General features: G+C 37.1%; 1 protein-coding gene across 2 annotated transcripts; it reads right to left on the bottom strand.

The window, feature by feature from the left end:
• Positions 1-6,954: 6,954 nt before the first annotated feature.
• Positions 6,955-17,377, bottom strand: il17rb (interleukin 17 receptor B). 2 transcript variants are annotated; one of them, XM_079384128.1, is made up of 11 exons: positions 17,269-17,377; positions 17,155-17,176; positions 16,942-17,067; positions 15,848-15,972; positions 15,039-15,162; positions 14,176-14,321; positions 13,750-13,827; positions 13,080-13,146; positions 12,921-12,995; positions 10,833-11,096; positions 6,955-8,387 (listed from the first exon to the last, which is right to left on the bottom strand). In XM_079384128.1, the coding sequence occupies exons 1-11, from the start codon at positions 17,353-17,355 to the stop codon at positions 7,993-7,995; spliced, it is 1,509 nt and encodes a 502-aa protein (XP_079240254.1). In that variant the 5' UTR covers positions 17,356-17,377; the 3' UTR covers positions 6,955-7,992. The 2 variants fall into 2 exon arrangements, with proteins under 2 accessions (XP_079240254.1, XP_079240255.1); XM_079384129.1 differs by lacking the exons at positions 16,942-17,067; positions 17,155-17,176; positions 17,269-17,377 and adding an exon at positions 16,110-16,359.
• Positions 17,378-17,469: the final 92 nt, after the last annotated feature.

The following is a 17,469-nucleotide window of genomic DNA, read 5'->3' on the forward strand; positions in this document are numbered from 1 at the left end:
GTTATAAATATTAATTAGAATCTACAGTAAAACAGTATCAGGTAATTTATTACATTGTTGCATAATGTAGTAAGTTATTTTATGAGAACCCTCAAAAAGAATGACTTCTTTCTAGAGATCATAGATGTGGCAACTGCTGAGAAACCATGACACTGTTTACATTTATGCGTTTAGCAGATGCTTAAAGTGACTTATAGTAGAGAAACTTAATTTAGAGCCAACGATAATAATACGATTGTATTATTACAATGCCAGGTTTATTAGACATCTTGATTAATAAACCTGCTATAGAGCAGTGAAGCGATTCAGAGACTATCAGGATAGTTGTGTGCCGAGCTGGATAAAGTACACAGCTTCATTACTTGAGGGAAAGTACAGACCCTGCTGGTCAAATATTACTCCATTACAAGTGAAAGTTGTAAAGACAGATTTTTATTTAAGCAAAAGTACAGAAATACTTCCTTTTTTATGTCAATGTGTTATTGTTGTTGTGTATAATACTTGCAATACCTTCTCTGAAGCAACTTACAATATATTACGCCTACTGATAACGCCGGCTTTATATCAGCTTTACAGTATTTAGACGGGAAAATAGTTTGTCGAAATAGTGTCATTCTCCTCTGGCCAGACAAAATCAGCAGCTTAAATCTTGGCTAAAGCAGAATCAGATTGTGCAGAGGACTCATCTGGTTCCTGTGGTCTTGTCCCGATGGCCGTCTTGGAGACAGGGTCTTCACTGGGGATCAGTCTCTGGGGCTCATCTAGGTGTCCTGGCTGTAGAGGTCATCTCTAGGTGCTGATCCACCATCTGATCTGGATACAGTCTGGATCGGGTGGCTACGGTGACCTCGGAATAAGAAAGAAACAGACTAATATTAGCGTAGATGCCATTCTTCTAACAATGTGACAAGAACATCAGGTGTTTTGGGAAGTATTCCCGGTTCTGGTTGACCGAATTAATGCAGCCTAACAATCCTTTAACGGATTTGAATTATAGAAATGTGATAGTGTATTATGTGTCAGCCAGGTTAAAGAGATGGGTCTTTAATCTAGATTTAAACTGACAGAGTGTGTCTGCCTCCAGAACAGTGTTAGGTAGATTGTTCCAGAGTTTGGGCGCTAAATAAGAAAACGATCTCCCACCCGCAGTTGATTTTGATATTCTAGGTATTATCAAAAGGCCAGAGTTTTGAGATCGCAGCGGACCTGAAGTACTATAATGCGATAAGAGCTCACTCAAATACTGAGGTGCCAAACCATTCAGGGCTTTATAAGTAATTAGCAAGATCTTAAAATGTATACGATGTTTAACAGGGAGCCAGTGCAGTGTTGACAGAACCGGGCTAATGTGGTCATACTTCCTGGTTCTAGTAAGAACTCTAGCAGCTGCATTTTGAACCAGCTGGAGTTTGTTTATTAAACATGCAGATCAACCACCCAATAAAGCATTACAATAATCTAGCATCGAGGTCATGAACGCATGAATTAATGTTTCTGCATTTGACATTGAGAGCATAGGTCGTAATTTGATATATTTATATATTTTAAAGCACTTAAAAATGCTAGAAACATGTTTTTCGAAGGAAAGATTGCTATCAAAAAGTACGCCTAGGTTCCTAACTGATGACGAAGAATTTACAGAGGAGCCATCAAGTATTAGACAGTGATCTAGATTATTACATGCAAAAGTTTTTGGTCCAATAATTAACACCTGTTTTTTCAGAATTTAGTAGTAAGAAATTGCTAGTCATCCAGTTTTTGATATCAACTATACATTCTGTTAGTTTTGCAAATTGGTACGTTTCATCAGGTCGCGAAGAAATATAGAGCTGGGTATCATCAGCATAACAGTGAAAGCTAACACCATGTTTCCTAATGATATCTCCCAAGGGTAACATGCAAAACGTGAAAAGTAAGGGGCCAAGTACTGAGCCTTGAGGTACTCCATACTGCACTTGTGATTGGTATGATACCTCTTCATTTACTGCCACAAATTGATGGCGGTCAGATAAGTACGATTTGAACCATGCCAGTGCACTTCCTCTAATGCCATCATAATTTTGTAGTCTATTTAAAAGAATGGTGTGGTCGATAGTGTCAAACGCGGTTCTAAGATCCAGTAGCACTAATAGAGAGATACAACCACGATCAGATGATGAACGCAGGTCGTTTGTAACTCTGAGAGCAGTCTCAGTACTATGATATGGTCTAAAACCTGACTGGAAATCCTCACATATATAATTTTTCTCTAAGAAGGAACATAGTTGTGATGATATTACCTTTTCTAATATCTTTGACAGAAAAGGGAGATTCGAGATCGGTCTGTAATTAATTAATTATTTGGGATCAAGTTGTGGTTGTTTAATGAGACGCTTAATAACAGCCAGTTTGAAGGTTTTTGGGACATATCCTAATGACAATGATGAGTTAATAATATTCAGAAGAGGATCTATTACTTCTGGAAGCACCTCTTTTAGGAGCTTAGATGGAACAGGGTCTAAAATACAGGTTGTTGGTTTAGATGATTTAACAAGTTTATACAATTCTTAATTTCCAATAGAAGAGAATGAGAGGAATTGTTCCTCAGGGGATCTATAGTGCACTATCTGATGCGATACTGTGGCTGACAGCTGCATGGTTACAATTTTATCTCTAATAGTTTCGATCTTGGAAGTAAAGTAGTTCATAAAGTCATTACTACTGTGCTGCTGGGTAATGTCTGCCCCTGCTGATGTTATATTTTATTATTTTATTAATAAACTGTATTAAATAAATATTTAGGGTTGTGTTTATTTTCTTCTAAAAGAGACGTAAAGTAAGCAGATCTAGCAGTTTTTAATGCTTTTCTGTAGGATGGGTTACTTTCCGGCCAAGCAATACGAAATACCTCTAATTTTGTTTTTCTCCAGCTGCACTCCATTTTCCGGGCTGCTCTCTTTAGGGCCCGAGTGTGCTCATTATACCACGGTGTTTGACTCTTTTCCTTAATCTTCCTTAAGCGTAAAGGAGCAACCGTATCTAAAGTGCTAGAAAAGTGAGAGTCAGTAGTTTCTGTTACATCATCAAGTTGTTCTGAGCTATTGGATATGCTGAGGAATTGAGAAGTCAGGAAGATTATTTATAAAGTAGTATTTTGTGGTAGAAGTGATGGTTCTACCATATTTGTAACAAGGAGTTGGCTTTACAGCTTTAGCTATATAGAATATACACAAAACTAGATAATGATCTGAGATATCATCGCTCTGCTGCAATATTTCAACTCCACTGACATCAATTCCATATGACAGTATTAAATCTAGAGTATGATTTCGACAATGAGTAGGTCCTGACACGTGTTGTTTAACACCAATGGAGTTTAGAATGTCTATGAATGCTGATCCCAACGAATCGTTTTCATTATCAACATGGATATTAAAATCACCAGCAATTAGGACTTTATCTGCAGCCAGCACTAACTCAGATAGAAAATCAGCAAATTCTTTAATAAAGTCTGTATGGTGCCCTGGTGGCCTGTATACAGTAGCCAGTACAAACATCGCAGGGGATTTATCATTAACACTTGTTTCTTTGGATAACGTTATATGAAGCACCATTACTTCGAACAAATTATACTTGAAACCCGACCTCTGAGAAATACTGAAAATATTGCTATAAATTATGGCAACACCTCCCCCTTTACCTTTTAGATGCGGTTCATGTTTGTAACTGTATAGGGGGTAGAATCGTTTAAAGTAATGTAGTCATCTGGTTTTAGCCAGGTGTCTGTCAAACAAAGCACATCTAGTTTATGGTCAGTGATCATATCATTTACAAAAAGTGCTTTTGTAGAAAGGGATCTAATATTCAACAAGCCAAGCTTCATCATTTGTTTATATGTATTATATTTGTTTTTTATTTGTTGAACATCAAGTGGATTGTTTCTCTTACTTTGGTTTGGATGTTTTCTGTATTTTCTAGTTCGGGGAACAGACACAGTCTCTATAGTGTGATATCTGGGTGAAAGAGTCTCTATGTGCTGAGAATTAACTGACTTCTGTGACGTGAGGCGGCTAGCAGACGGTCGGTTTAGCCAGTCTGTCTGCTTCCTGACCTGGGCCCCAGTTAGTCAAGTACAAACTCTAAGACTATGTGCCATATTTCTAGAGAGAAGAGCGGCACCACCCCAGGAGGGATGAAGACCATCTCTTTTCAACAGGTCAGGTCTGCCCCAAAAACTCGTCCAATTGTTTATAAAACCTATGTTATTCTGCGGGCACCACTTAGACATCCAGCCATTGAGTGACGACAGTCTGCTATGAATCTCATCGCCCCGGTAAGCAAGGAGGGGACCAGAGCATATATGTATTGGAATATATGTACTCCCATATATGAGCACCCAGAGATGACCTCTACAGCCCTGAACGTCAGCGGAGACCAGGACACCGAGATGAGCACCAGAGACAGATCACCAGTGAGGACCCCGCCACTTAGACAGCCATCGGGAAAGACCACTGGAACCAGTTGAGCCCTTACAATCTGACGCTGCAGTTGGAATTGAACTGCTGGTTCGTCTGGCCAGAGGAGAACTGCTCCCCTGACTGAGCCTGGTTTCTCCCAAGGTTTTTTTCTCCATTCTGTCACCGATGGAGTTTTGGCTCCTTGCCGCTATCGCCTCTGGCTTGCTTAGTTGGGGACACTTAATTTCCAGCGATATTGTCGACCTGATTGCAAAGACACTATTTAAACTGAACTGAGCTGGATGATGACATCACTGAATTCAATAATGAAATGCCTTTTAACTGAAAATCTTTTTTTTTTATCTTTTCATTTTACATTATTGACACACTATTTTCCTTTTTTGATATTGTGCAGTTGCTTTGACACAATTTACATTGTTAAAATCGCTATATAAAAAAGGTGACTTGACAGTGTCTGACATCATACTTGCAAGTTCACACACCTCTTAAACATTATATTTAGTGATCTCCGACTGGCGAAGTCGAACATCATTAGCGCAGATGTGAATAACAATCTTACTGAATTTACGTTTATCATTAGCCAGCACTTTTAAATTTGCCAAGATGTCAGGCGCTCTGGCTCCCGGTAAACAATAGACTATGGTGGCTGGTGTCTCTATTTTCACGTTCCATACAATAGAATCGCCAATAACCAGAGCACTTTCATCAGGTTTCTCAGTGGGTGCATCACTGAGTGGGGAGAATCTGTTTGATGTTTTGATCGGAACGGAAGAGTGGTGTTTTGGCCCGTGACTAGGCCGCCTCACAGTCACCCAGCTGCCCTGCTGCACGGGATCTACCGGAACCGAACAATGTACAGCACTCCCTCAGCTAGTCGCATCCAAAGCAGTATCTACAGCCCTCACATTCTTACTGTCCTTAAATAAAGTTTGGATGCGTGTCTCTAATTCTGAAAACTTCTCTGCCAGCCTAACTATTTCCCTGCATTTATCACATGTGAATCCCTCATCGCCGACAGAGAGAGATAAACTATACATGTGACATGAAGTGCAAACAACAATAGCAGGAGAAGAAGCCATTACTCACCGTGATTGAAGAATGATTCGCTTACCACTGCTGTTTGATGAACTCGTGAAAAACGGAGCGTGAAAAAATAAAACAATAATAGGCGCAAATGGTTTTAAAAAGTGAACGATCAAATTAGTTTGATAGATAATACCAGAAATATGGTGAGAATTAAGTTATATATTATCACTTTAAACAACAGAGAGTGAAAGTATGGTAAAGATTCAACAGAAAAGCGAAGCTACACGGAGCTACAATCGCAAACCTCTCAGCAATCGATCATAGGGAGCCCAGAGGTGATGTGTGTGCTGTGTAAACATGGAGACTGTAGTTCTAGACTAAATGTCAACATTTGCTGCTGACCTTTGATGATACAATTCAACCATATCAATAATTTTATATTAAAAACTAACCAGCAAGCCCATCCCAGATTAGAAAAAATAACGCAGAAATAACATAAAGCATAACTTTCTATAAAAAATTAAGTAAAGCAATTAGTTACATTTTAGGGAGTAATGCAGTTTTACAGTGCGTGCATAATTAAGTCAATATTCTGAATATAAGGCATTTTTCGCTTCCATACCTTATTAACAATCATATATAACATATAAATCATTATATGTAAAATTAATAGTAGTTATTAAGATTGACGTGATTTGGAGTTCGTAAAATGTGCTTGGGGGAAAAAATATGATCAGAAAATCGACTTGCATAATAATTATGCACGCACTGTGAAAGTAACTTTCTCCAAACTGACCCTGAGTAAGTCACTTCAGAAGCACAAGTTGAATGTGTGAATGTAAGTGAATCCAGAAATCAAAGGGAGCAAGAAGCGGGCTGAGTTTAGCTGTTCATTTGTGACGCATATATTTGCAGAAGTGTTGTGGTTAGCCATCTGACCTTTAGCCTGTTGGTCTGTCAGCAGGTTATGGGATGTTTTATTTGAGTAAGCAGACCATCATTAGCTTTCTCTATACCAGTGTGAGAATGCTTCCATAGGCACAGCTCAAGAAAGGAAGAGCTTTCCTTTATTAAACCATGAAGAGATGGATCAATAATGCCTTCTAACAAAATATGTGCAGGAGATCATATATTTGGTGAAGTGGTCAGAGTCCACACATCACAGTAAACAAAGAAACACAATAACTGCAGGCAGAGGTCACTGCAAACCAGATAAACTCAGAATACAAATAAAAGCAGATTTTATTATTCTGATGCTGATCTGCAAAATTAATGTTGTATTTTGTGTCGCTAAATCCCCCCCCCCCCCCTCCTCCTCCTCCATTTCATTGTAATTTGTGCAATAACAGTGAATTATTGATTTAATTTAGCAAACTATAAACCTGTCTGGTAGGTATATAGATCTCATTTTTAATTTATAAGACATTTGCTTATTATTTAATGAATGTATAAGAATTTCAGAAACATTTGTCATGTTGTGAGCTTTTATATGTTTAATAATAAAAATTTTTTTTTTTTTTTTACTTACTAGCAGATTCTGGGAGATAAATTCTTCAAACAGTGGCACAAGAGGATGTGATGCTGGTTCTTCAAAAGTCACTCTCAACTTTTTTGTACATAAAGCCTATAAAAAAATGTGTCTTCATATATTTCACAACACTTCAGCATGTTATTCTTATTAAGTGAGGGACATTTTTTAGGATTTTGTACCCAAGAAAAGTCCCTGAGAAGCTGACACATTGCACTGGAGACTCCAGGAAGGTTGCAGTTCTGGAAAACGGTGGCGCTGGAGACTAAATGGTTCCTGATGGTTTCTCACCTAATTCTTCACCTTAATTCTTAATTACTTTGCATCGTGCCTCTGTGTCTTTTCTTCTCCACCTGTTTTTTTTCTGACTCTGCTGACCCAATGAGCATTTTGCTGCCCAATGGTCATGCCCTAACTTTGCAAATTCTATTATTGCATTAGCATTGCATCCTTCTCATCGGCATTTAACCATTTTTTGCTTTTAGTTAAATCTCTTTTTTTGGCTCATTTTATCTGTAAAAGAAAACCTGCCTAATAATTCAGCACACCTGAATATAAGGAGTTTTTGACTTCCAGTCTTCATGGACAATTATATATCACTTATAAATGATTAAATACAAAGTCAATAGTAGTTATTAAGATCGATGTAGTTTGGAATTGGTAAAATGTTCTTGGAAAAAATATGACCAGAATATAAACTTGCCTAATAATTCGGCATACAGTGTAAATGGCAAGCAGCAGAACTGATTTGTCTATATACTCAAAAATGTCCACATCTTGTAGGATGGGGTATAGCCAGCTCTGCTCCAGAAGGGCTACCATACCAAAACACACACACCTGAACCAGCTAATCAAGGTGTTCCAGTTTACTTGAACATAGCAGGCAGAGTTAGAACTGAAGGAAGGAGAACCCCTCAGGAGCAGGTCTGGCTCCATATCTTTAGGGACAAATGTAAACAAAAATAAATACAAAGTCACTTATTATGACAGGAGTTGAGGATTTTTGTCCAGGCTGTTGGATTCAGCCAGACATGCACAGGACGAGAAGTCTGCATTTACTTCCAGCTGCTCCAAGGTGTTTTTGCAGTAGAAGGACCTGAAGCATCTCGGCAGCGCTGGGCTCTGGACCGCTCCACTCAACAGCTGCCTGTGGAGCTTCTTCAAGTCTCTCGGCAGAACGAACGTCCTGCAGCCTCTGAGTTCGACCTGTACGCTCTTCTCATCATGGTCCAGGTTGATGACCCAGAACTTGTCCCGGCCATGCGGGTCATGGGCAGCACTGCTAACTAGGTTGAGGGCCAGGGCAAAAAGATTGCTGGCGGAAGCTGAAACAGTGTCATCAGGCACAGCAGGAATTAGTTTGGATTTAAGGTCATCTGCAAAGAGAAGTTTTCAAAGAAAAAAAGTTAACATTTTATTTGATAGTCCACCTTAGACCTGTTGAGTAATTATGACTGTCTGCTTAAAATCTGCTAACACTTTAATTTGATGGTTCCCCAACAGACATAATACTGACTATAAGGACGTTTGCAAGTGCATGTCAAGCAGCAGTCTAATGCACTAATGAGAGTTACTGTAGTTAATATAGTTGCTAAGTTACTTATAGTTAGTAAAATGTTTAGGATTCACTTTATTTTGATGGTGCCTTTAACACATTCTGTTGACTATAAGTAATGCTGCACCTAAATGTTTACTAAATCTCGCAAGAGTATTAGTAGACTGGTAGGGTTAGGGTTAGAATAAGCTGACGTACTTGCAAAGATACTTATAGTCAGTAGAATGTCTGCTGGGAGACTATCAAAGTAAAGATTTAGCAGAGAAGAAGAAGACAGTCTACTAATACTCTAATGAGAGTTAGCTGACATGTTGGTGCAGAGCGTCACTTATTGTCAACAGAATGCTCAAAAGAGACCTTCAAAATAAAGTGTTACCAATTTTTAAAGTGGAGTAGGCCTATAGAATTAAAGTGTGAGCAAATAAGCATTTTCTGTATATCAGAATCAGAATGAGCTTTATTGGCCAAGTATGTTTACACATACAAGGAATTTATTGTAGTGACAGAAGCTCCACAGTGCAACAGAAGGACAGTAACAGGACAGAACACAGATAATAAAACAAAATAACAAGAAATAGCCAATAACCATGAGTCTATCATTAATATGACAATGAGTCTATCATTAATTGTCTAATACTGATCGAGACACAAACAAATAGGTAATTCTTAGAAAACTCTCATCTGAGCATCCCCGACTTGTTACTGATTTAATCGACAGGATGTTTTCCATTGTAATTTCAACCAGTCTGTATATCCTCAATCACATTTTACAGAGTGATTTAGAATTGGAAAACATAGAAACCCAAGTTTGGCTTTTATAAAAATGAAAATACACTTTTACTATCTGTATGTTGTTTCTAAAATGCAAAAGTATTTTTTTTTTAAAATTGACCATGCAAAAGATGTATTACTATAACAAGAACTCTCGATGAGAACACAAATCAGACCAGGATTTCAGACTTGCATTATGTTCCCAAAAGTATTGGGACACCCCCATCTAATGAACAGGTTTGACTACTTCAGTAATTTCCATGAGTATAAATCTTAATGTTTAAGCATATAATGATATTCTAGGGAATTGTGTGCTTCTAATTTTATAGCAATAGTTTTGACAGGACCCTTTTCTATTCTAACATGACAGTGCCTCTGTGTATAAGGCAAGGTTCAAAAGAAGTGATCGATTGATTCAGTGTGGAAGAACTTGACTGCTCTGCAGAAACCCAGCTGAACACCTCTACTGTGACTTTAAATGCAGACCTCAAGCCAAAAATTCATCACCAAACGCCAATGACTTATGGGTATATATGGGTACAGTTATAGACACGTCCAAAACTGTTGCAACAGAGATGGAAATACAAGTTTTAAATACATTAATTATGTTTCGATCTTTGTTGCCACAGTTTTGAAAGTGCCTTTTTCTTTTCTAAAGAAGGGGGTGTCCCAATACATTTGTTCATATAGTGTATGTACAAGTTATTAGTGAGAAAAGAAAAGGGTCCTGTCCAAACCGTTGCTATAAAATTAGAAGCACACAATTCCCTAGAATATCTTTATATGCTTAAACATTAAGATTTGTACTCATGGAAATGACTAAAATAGTCAAACATGTTCATTAGAAGGGGGTGACCCAATACTTTTGACAATATAGTGTATTTCACGATGAAAGAATGAGAGAGAAAGAAGTATTCAGATCTCTCAGCATTTATATAGCGCTTTTAGCAACGTAAATTGTGTCAAAGCAACTGCACAGTATCAAAAAAGGAAAATAGTGTGTCAATAATGTAAAATGAAAAGATAAAAAAAAAGATTTTCAGTTAAAGGAATTTCATTATTGAATTCATTGATGTCATCATCCAGCTCAGTTCAGTTTAAATAGTGTCTTTGCAATCAGGTCGACGATATCACTGGAATAAAAAAATAATAAAAAAAATCGCTGGCAAAACAAAAGTTGCTATCAGCATCTAGTATGGTTTAAGTCTGGCCCTCGGGTTACACTTTCCTGCAGAGTTTAGCTCCAACCTTGATCAAACTCGCCTGCCAGTAACTTTCTAGTAATCTGAAAAACTTGCTTAACTTGTTCAGCTGTGTTTGATTAGGGTTGAAGCTAAACTCCGCAGGAAACCTTGTGGGCCAGAGTTGAGAAACCCTGGTTTAGGAGATTTAGGCAAAAATAAGATTTCTTTAAAAAATAAAAGGGCTGAATTCTGGTGCAAGTGTTCTTGAGGATGAGACAAATGGATTGGTGCTAAGAAAACAACTTTGTTACCAGTTTGTGTGCGTGGAGGTGGTGAGAAGATGAGGACTCTCTCTGCAAGGTCGGCCTGTGAGTTGAGCCAGCGGAGCGGCCCTTGTTCTGCTAGACTTCCTCTCTCCCACACATCGATGACGACACTTACACCGCCACGACTCTGCAGATGTTCAGCCAGCAGCATCACAGAGCGCTGGAACACACTGTCTACAGCAGGGTACACGAGCAGTGCTCGCACAGACCCAGCACGCCTCGAGCCACGAGCCCACCGGAAGATCTGATCTGAGGGAGAGATCACAGGAACATATCAACACACTACTCTCGATTGGATTCGATCAGTGTTCCTCAGTCATGTGTTTCATGTCTGCAGTTGGTTCAGAATGCAGCGCTTCTGCTCCTCTGGGAAGCGTAAACATGAGTCTATCCCACCAGTTTTGATCTCATTGCATTGGCTGTCAGTCAAATATAGAATCGATTTTAAAATTTTACTGTTCATCTATAAATCTCTCCATAATCAGGCTCCACGGTGCTGATGGTGATTATGATTTGTTGCATCCATACACTCAGTCAAGATCACTCAGCTCTACAGATGCTGCACTGTAAAAGAAAAAATCCATAAAATCTACGGTAAAAAAATGGCAGCTGTGGTTGCCAGAATTTTACCGTAAAAAATACAGTAGCAACATTTTAGGTTTTAACTTAAATTTACATTTAAATACCGTAATTTCATTAACTGATATAATGTTAATATACCAACCTATTGAAGTACTGAAATCTGTTTTGTACCTTTGTAATACACTGATAACCACCAAAAGCAGGTGGTGTTGAGGAAGTCACATGATGAACGAAAGCTCATCACAAGCAGCTTTTAAATATTAAAACATATATACAAGGTGCACAGTGTCATTCACAAACACTAATGACCATAATGGTAACATGTGAAACTGAAATAATGCAATAATCATTAATTTAACAACATTAGATGTAGCATACAACCCTAATGTACACAACTGATAAGAAAAAACTAAGAAGAAACATAGTTATTTCAACAACAAAAAATCTAATAAATTAATTAAATGTAAAACATGGATTTCTGGGAATGTAAATTTACGGTTATTCACTGTAAATTATACATTCTTTTTCACTTCCAAAAACGGTATACTACCGTTGTAATGTGCAATACAGTTTTTCACCTTATATATCTGTTAATTCATGTGCAACCATGCTCTTGTTTTATTCATAGGGATGCACAGAGGAAATAGATTATATAAAACTAGAAATTGTAATACATAAGCGTGCAAAAAAATCCCATGCAATAGTTTCTCAAGGGTTTCTTGTATGCATGTAAAAGTCTGTTTTAAAACAATATATATATTTTTTTAGGTACTGTTGTCACTTCAGGAAAATTAATGGGAAAAAACTGAGAAAATAATATTTACAGATGACTCTATACTGTGTACTGTATATAAAGCTGAAAATGATGCTCTATGAACCATTTATGTTAAATATGATCTGAAAATCTACTGAGAGGTTTGGAAATTTGAGTCTGGAAAAGTATGGAATTTTGAAATTGAAAATGGGTAGGAACCCTGCTTTCAATTCAGGTGATTCACTTTTGATCTAGTCAAATATGATCCTTCACCTGCCTTCTCAAACTTTCACAGCAACAGCTGTGTTTCCTCTTGGTTTGTAAATACATTTACATTCATGATATCTTTCATAATGATCTATTAATCTTCAGCAGAGAAGTGAATCAAACGGATGCTCACCAGCTTTCGTGTGCTGGTTGTTCGCTGTAGATGTCACACTTTCACATGCACAAGCTCCAGTTCATCTTAAACTCTGGAGAACGTGTAAATCGAACACTGTGTGCCAACTTTAAACCTACTCTGAAACTATTTGTTCAACTAGCTTCACGCAGCAGAAGCTAGTTGAGAATTTTACCGTAAAAAATACAGTAGCAACATTTTAGGTTTTAACTTAAATTTACATGAAGCCTTACTGACCATGAGAATGTGGTCCATTGATATGATTACTGACCACATTGCTGTGTGTAAAGGTGTAAAATTTGAAAGCAAGCATTAAATGCTTTTCTTTTTCACTTACAGGTGATGCAGCAACAGAGAAGCACGAAGAGAAGCACCAGCACACATCCAACAACAATGTCCAAAGAAGACCTGTCTGGAATAAAAGATCCTGAGAGTAAGCATAGAGTTTTTCTGAACAGAGAAGCGAATGAAATGAGATGAATTACAGGGTACTCACTCAGACAAACCACTTTTTGATTGTTCATCTGTCTTGCAGCCTGACAGTGTTTAAACTCAGAGTATATCTGCCATTAAACACCAGACCAATGTAAGTAAAATCCTTCTTCATTCAATTTTATAGTTATTGCTATCATGTTTTTTTTTTTTTGCCATTTGTCTCAGTTTTGGATCAGTTTGCATACAGATAATATGTTTTGAAATTAACTTTAATTGTTTAATTATGCCACTGGCATTTTTTTTTTCAGCCTATATCCAGCAACATTTTGTGAGATTTACCAATGAATTCAAGTTATCTTCTCTGGAATGAAGTCTTTTAATATCTCTATTTTGCTTGTTTCAAGGAAGTTTATATATTAGTATTGGAAAACAAAAGAAAACTACTGACTGACGAAATTAGTATGTATAATAATGTATAAGAATTGTGTATGACCCTAATGTTTCCAGACATTTCCAGCCATTCATAATAATATAATAAATGATCTAAATTGTTTAATCATCTGTTAATTTCAAGCCATTGAAAAATTTCCATGATTTTTCCCTTAAATTTCCAGGTTTTCGTTGAGCGGATAACCCTGCTTGCTAATAAAGCATATATTATTATTATATAAGATAATGAAGTACATCACAGACATCAGTCAGGTAAAAATGAGGTCTTATTTGATAGTTACCCTAATCATAAGGTCTTCACAGGGACCCATGTATTCCATGTATTCCAGTTCCACTTCACATTTTTCTACTTTGCATTCCTGTAAGACAAATATGTGGAAAAAATTGACTGCACCGGCAGATTTTTTCTGCTTGTTTATTTATTTACTTTTACTTGTTTATACTTAAAGCAAGTGAAAAGATTCTGCCAGTGCAAGGTATAAGCAATATACTCTTGTATTAAACATACATTCTCTGAAATCAAATATTAATACCTTATGCAGTATGGCTTCTTGAGTAAATTTATCACATTTGCTTAAATGTTTTATCTAATTTAAGTACAGTATTTCTTTTAGTTTTGTCCTAATTGTCTGCTGTGCAGTGCTGCAGTGTTGATTTGTGCTTTGAATACATTTTACCATGAAATGAAATATTGAGGAGAAACATACCCCTTTCCTCTTAACAGTGTTTAGTAGATGTGTTCCGTTTCTCAGTTGGATGGTGTGTCTATCCGCCACGAGGCTCGTATTGAAGCTCACCACTATTTTATCCCCATGAAGTACTGGATAAATGTCAGCATTCCAGGGAACTTCAGCTAGCAAATCAATCAAACAGAAGGAGAACAGTCTGTCGCCAAAACATTGAAAAGTGTCTGATGAAGCCTCTAGCAGTGAGTATTCAGCATCATTGCGTGTTTGTGTTCAGATATGAAAGATTCCTCAAATCCTGTATGCTGTGGTTAACTCATCAGATGCACAGTTTTCACCTTCATCACCTTTCCACCTCGATCACAAGCATCCCTTGACAGCAGAGCTGTCTCAAATGCCCCATCCCCATATGTAGTGCACTATTTCAGACATTTTGTACTGATGTCTGAAACCACAGTGAACATTGTGATTATGATTCACATTTATAATGCACATAACACAGTGAGTTTGCATGCTGACCCTGTGGTGCTCTGGGTTCCCCTCAATCCAAACATATGCAACACAGGTGAACTGAAGACGCTAAATCACTCGTTGGTGTGAGAGTGAATGTGTGTGTCTGTTAAGTAAATGCAATGGACTATAACATTCACTAGATAGGGAATAATGAACGAGGAGGTATATCACAGAATATTGTATGTCCGAGCACCGCTCTTATTTGTATAATATTTCAGGAAGTGACTGTAGATCTCAAATGAAACTTTAAACACAGTGGGTGGAAGCTCATAGATTTGGTGGCATTCCTGTCTGTCTCTAACAAGACAGATCAAATGATCAAAAGTCTTGCCACATAGAACAGAGAAGATGAAATGAGTGGCTATTCTAACCTATTTTGGCATCCTTTGTATATTCATTTGCTGCTTCTGTTGGAGTTGGAAAATGATAGGCCTCTACATAATAACTGGTTGAAGGACAAACAGGTATATTTGGCACAGTGAAACTGAACCATAACTGCCAAACAGAGAAGAAATAGATTAGGACAGAATCAATTACGCTGTAAAACAAAATTAGTTTTAATGGTAAAACAGAAGAAAACTGTTAAAAACTTTTAACAGTATGTTCCCTTAATATATGGTGGAAAAACTATAATGGAACTAAGAGAACATTTAAATGTTAAAATACTGTTGAATGAACAGTTTTTGGAAGAAAAAAGAACAAGTTTTATAATTTGCGATGAAATCCCCAGAAGGGTGACTTCTTTTTTTTTTAAATAACTATTTTTCTTCTTAGGTTTTTCTTATCAGTTATGCTGTACATTAGGGTTTTTGTTACATCTTATGTGGTTAAAATAATGTTTAATTTATTATTATTATTATAGTGTTACCATGACACCATGCAGCTTCTTTCTATTAGCTTGTGGAAAAGTTGATGAGCTCTGATTCATCGTGTGGTCAGTATATGTTAAAGGATCAGAACAGCGTTTACTAGCAGTGTGGTTATGCTAACTCAGCAGAAAAGGGCTGCTGGTGGTTTTACTGGTTTATTTTTTTATTTTGTTTAATAGTTTTAGACTGTAAAAAAAAAACTGTAAAAAATACAAAAAGGGTTATTCTATAAAGTTTTTCTCATTTTTACTGTATTTGTACAGAATGTTTTTACAGTTTAGCATGTGATGTTGTAGTAAAGGTTGTAGTACCTGTTCTTGACCAGTCAGGTTGATTTGCTCTGAGGTAAATGGAGGCTGGTATTGACATCTGTGATTTGATTCATACTCTCCAACATAAAGCGATATCCATGTGCCAGTAAGATTGCGAATGCTGCCTAAAAAGACAATGTTCAAATTCACACTTACTGTATGTACAACTCCAAAATATTTAGTGAATTAACTCTTCACTATTAACATTTGTAATTTATAGCCTCATTTAAAACATAGATCTTCAAAAAAACAGCAAACAAACCCTTGTCATTCACACTGGCTTCCCATGCAGCACAAACAATACACATCATGAACAGCTGTAATGCAAGATGTCCACTGTCCGATAAAATAAAACAACCTTCATCTTAACGGCAAACCATCTGCTGAAGTCATGTTTGTAGTGTGGCGTGATCTGATGTGTGTCTGTGCGTCTCATGTGCATCACGTCAACTAATGCGATTAGCTGGAATCGCTATCTGATCAGGATTTTCTCTTTTCCTTTGGTTTGTGAGAAGCATTTTTCATGATTCTTATCATCTCAAACCGGACGCCAGTCGTTATCTTGAGCAGCACTTCCTCCCTCATCAAAATTTACCTCTGTCACAGGACCAATGATAACCCAAGGCTTGTTTTCACAGAATTCTACCAGACATCCTACAATGATCTGATATTGGAAAACCCGAAATGAAGAAACATTTTGTAACAAGCATGTTTGTAACTGATGTCAAACTAATGTGCATACAAAATATATTAATAATCAAGCCTCAATTGCTTTTACTAACCAAATCATCCAGTGCCATTTAAAACAATACAAAACTAAAATCTCAATAATCCCTTTTTCCATTAAAACGATAATGCACATCAAATGAATCTTAGTTCCCAGGCTTTGTGTTGTGTAGCACAGTGGAAAGCCACCCATAGCCCCAACCATTTCTTGTGAATTCCAGAAAGAAATATATATTCACCAATGAGAAAAGAGACACATACAGATGTATGACTGATTACACTCAGAGAACAAAGCATTGAGAGAAAAAAAAGAAGAACTGATTTAAAACAGAGTTCATATGATATTTGTAAGATGTGATGTCACTTACTATCAACATTAACGGACCATCTTATAATGACAGAAGTTTGAGATGCGTTCATCTCCGCAGTCAGCTCATGTAAGGGTGAAGGGTTAAATTCATGGTGCTCATACCATTCTGTAGGTCTGATATCCTCTAAAAAATAAATAAATATACTGTATATAAATAAACAAATAAGGAAAAGAAAGAAAGAAAGAAAGAAAGATGTACTTTTACACTTACTAGACTTATAACATGTGGCAACCTGTGAATATCAAAAGAGAGCAATGGTATAATAAAACTCTGATCAAATGATTTCTATAGAATGTTTCTGCGGAGAGATGATAGTGTACTTACTATACTGAGAGAACTGCTGCCTGATGTCATCCACAGGACTAAAAATAAAAAAGCGACAGTTTCCCTCATGCAGTGTAGACCTTCCATCTGAACAGACCTGAACACAAATCTCTGTTGAGATGAGCCGTGTTTCTGCTTTATGTCTTCTCAAACAGGAAATGCCACAAACCACAAGACTGTCACGAGCCGCACACAGTTCCT

The sequence above is a fragment of the Barbus barbus genome (assembly GCF_936440315.1).
Source record: "Barbus barbus genome assembly, chromosome: 29".
Lineage (NCBI taxonomy): Eukaryota > Metazoa > Chordata > Actinopteri > Cypriniformes > Cyprinidae > Barbus > Barbus barbus.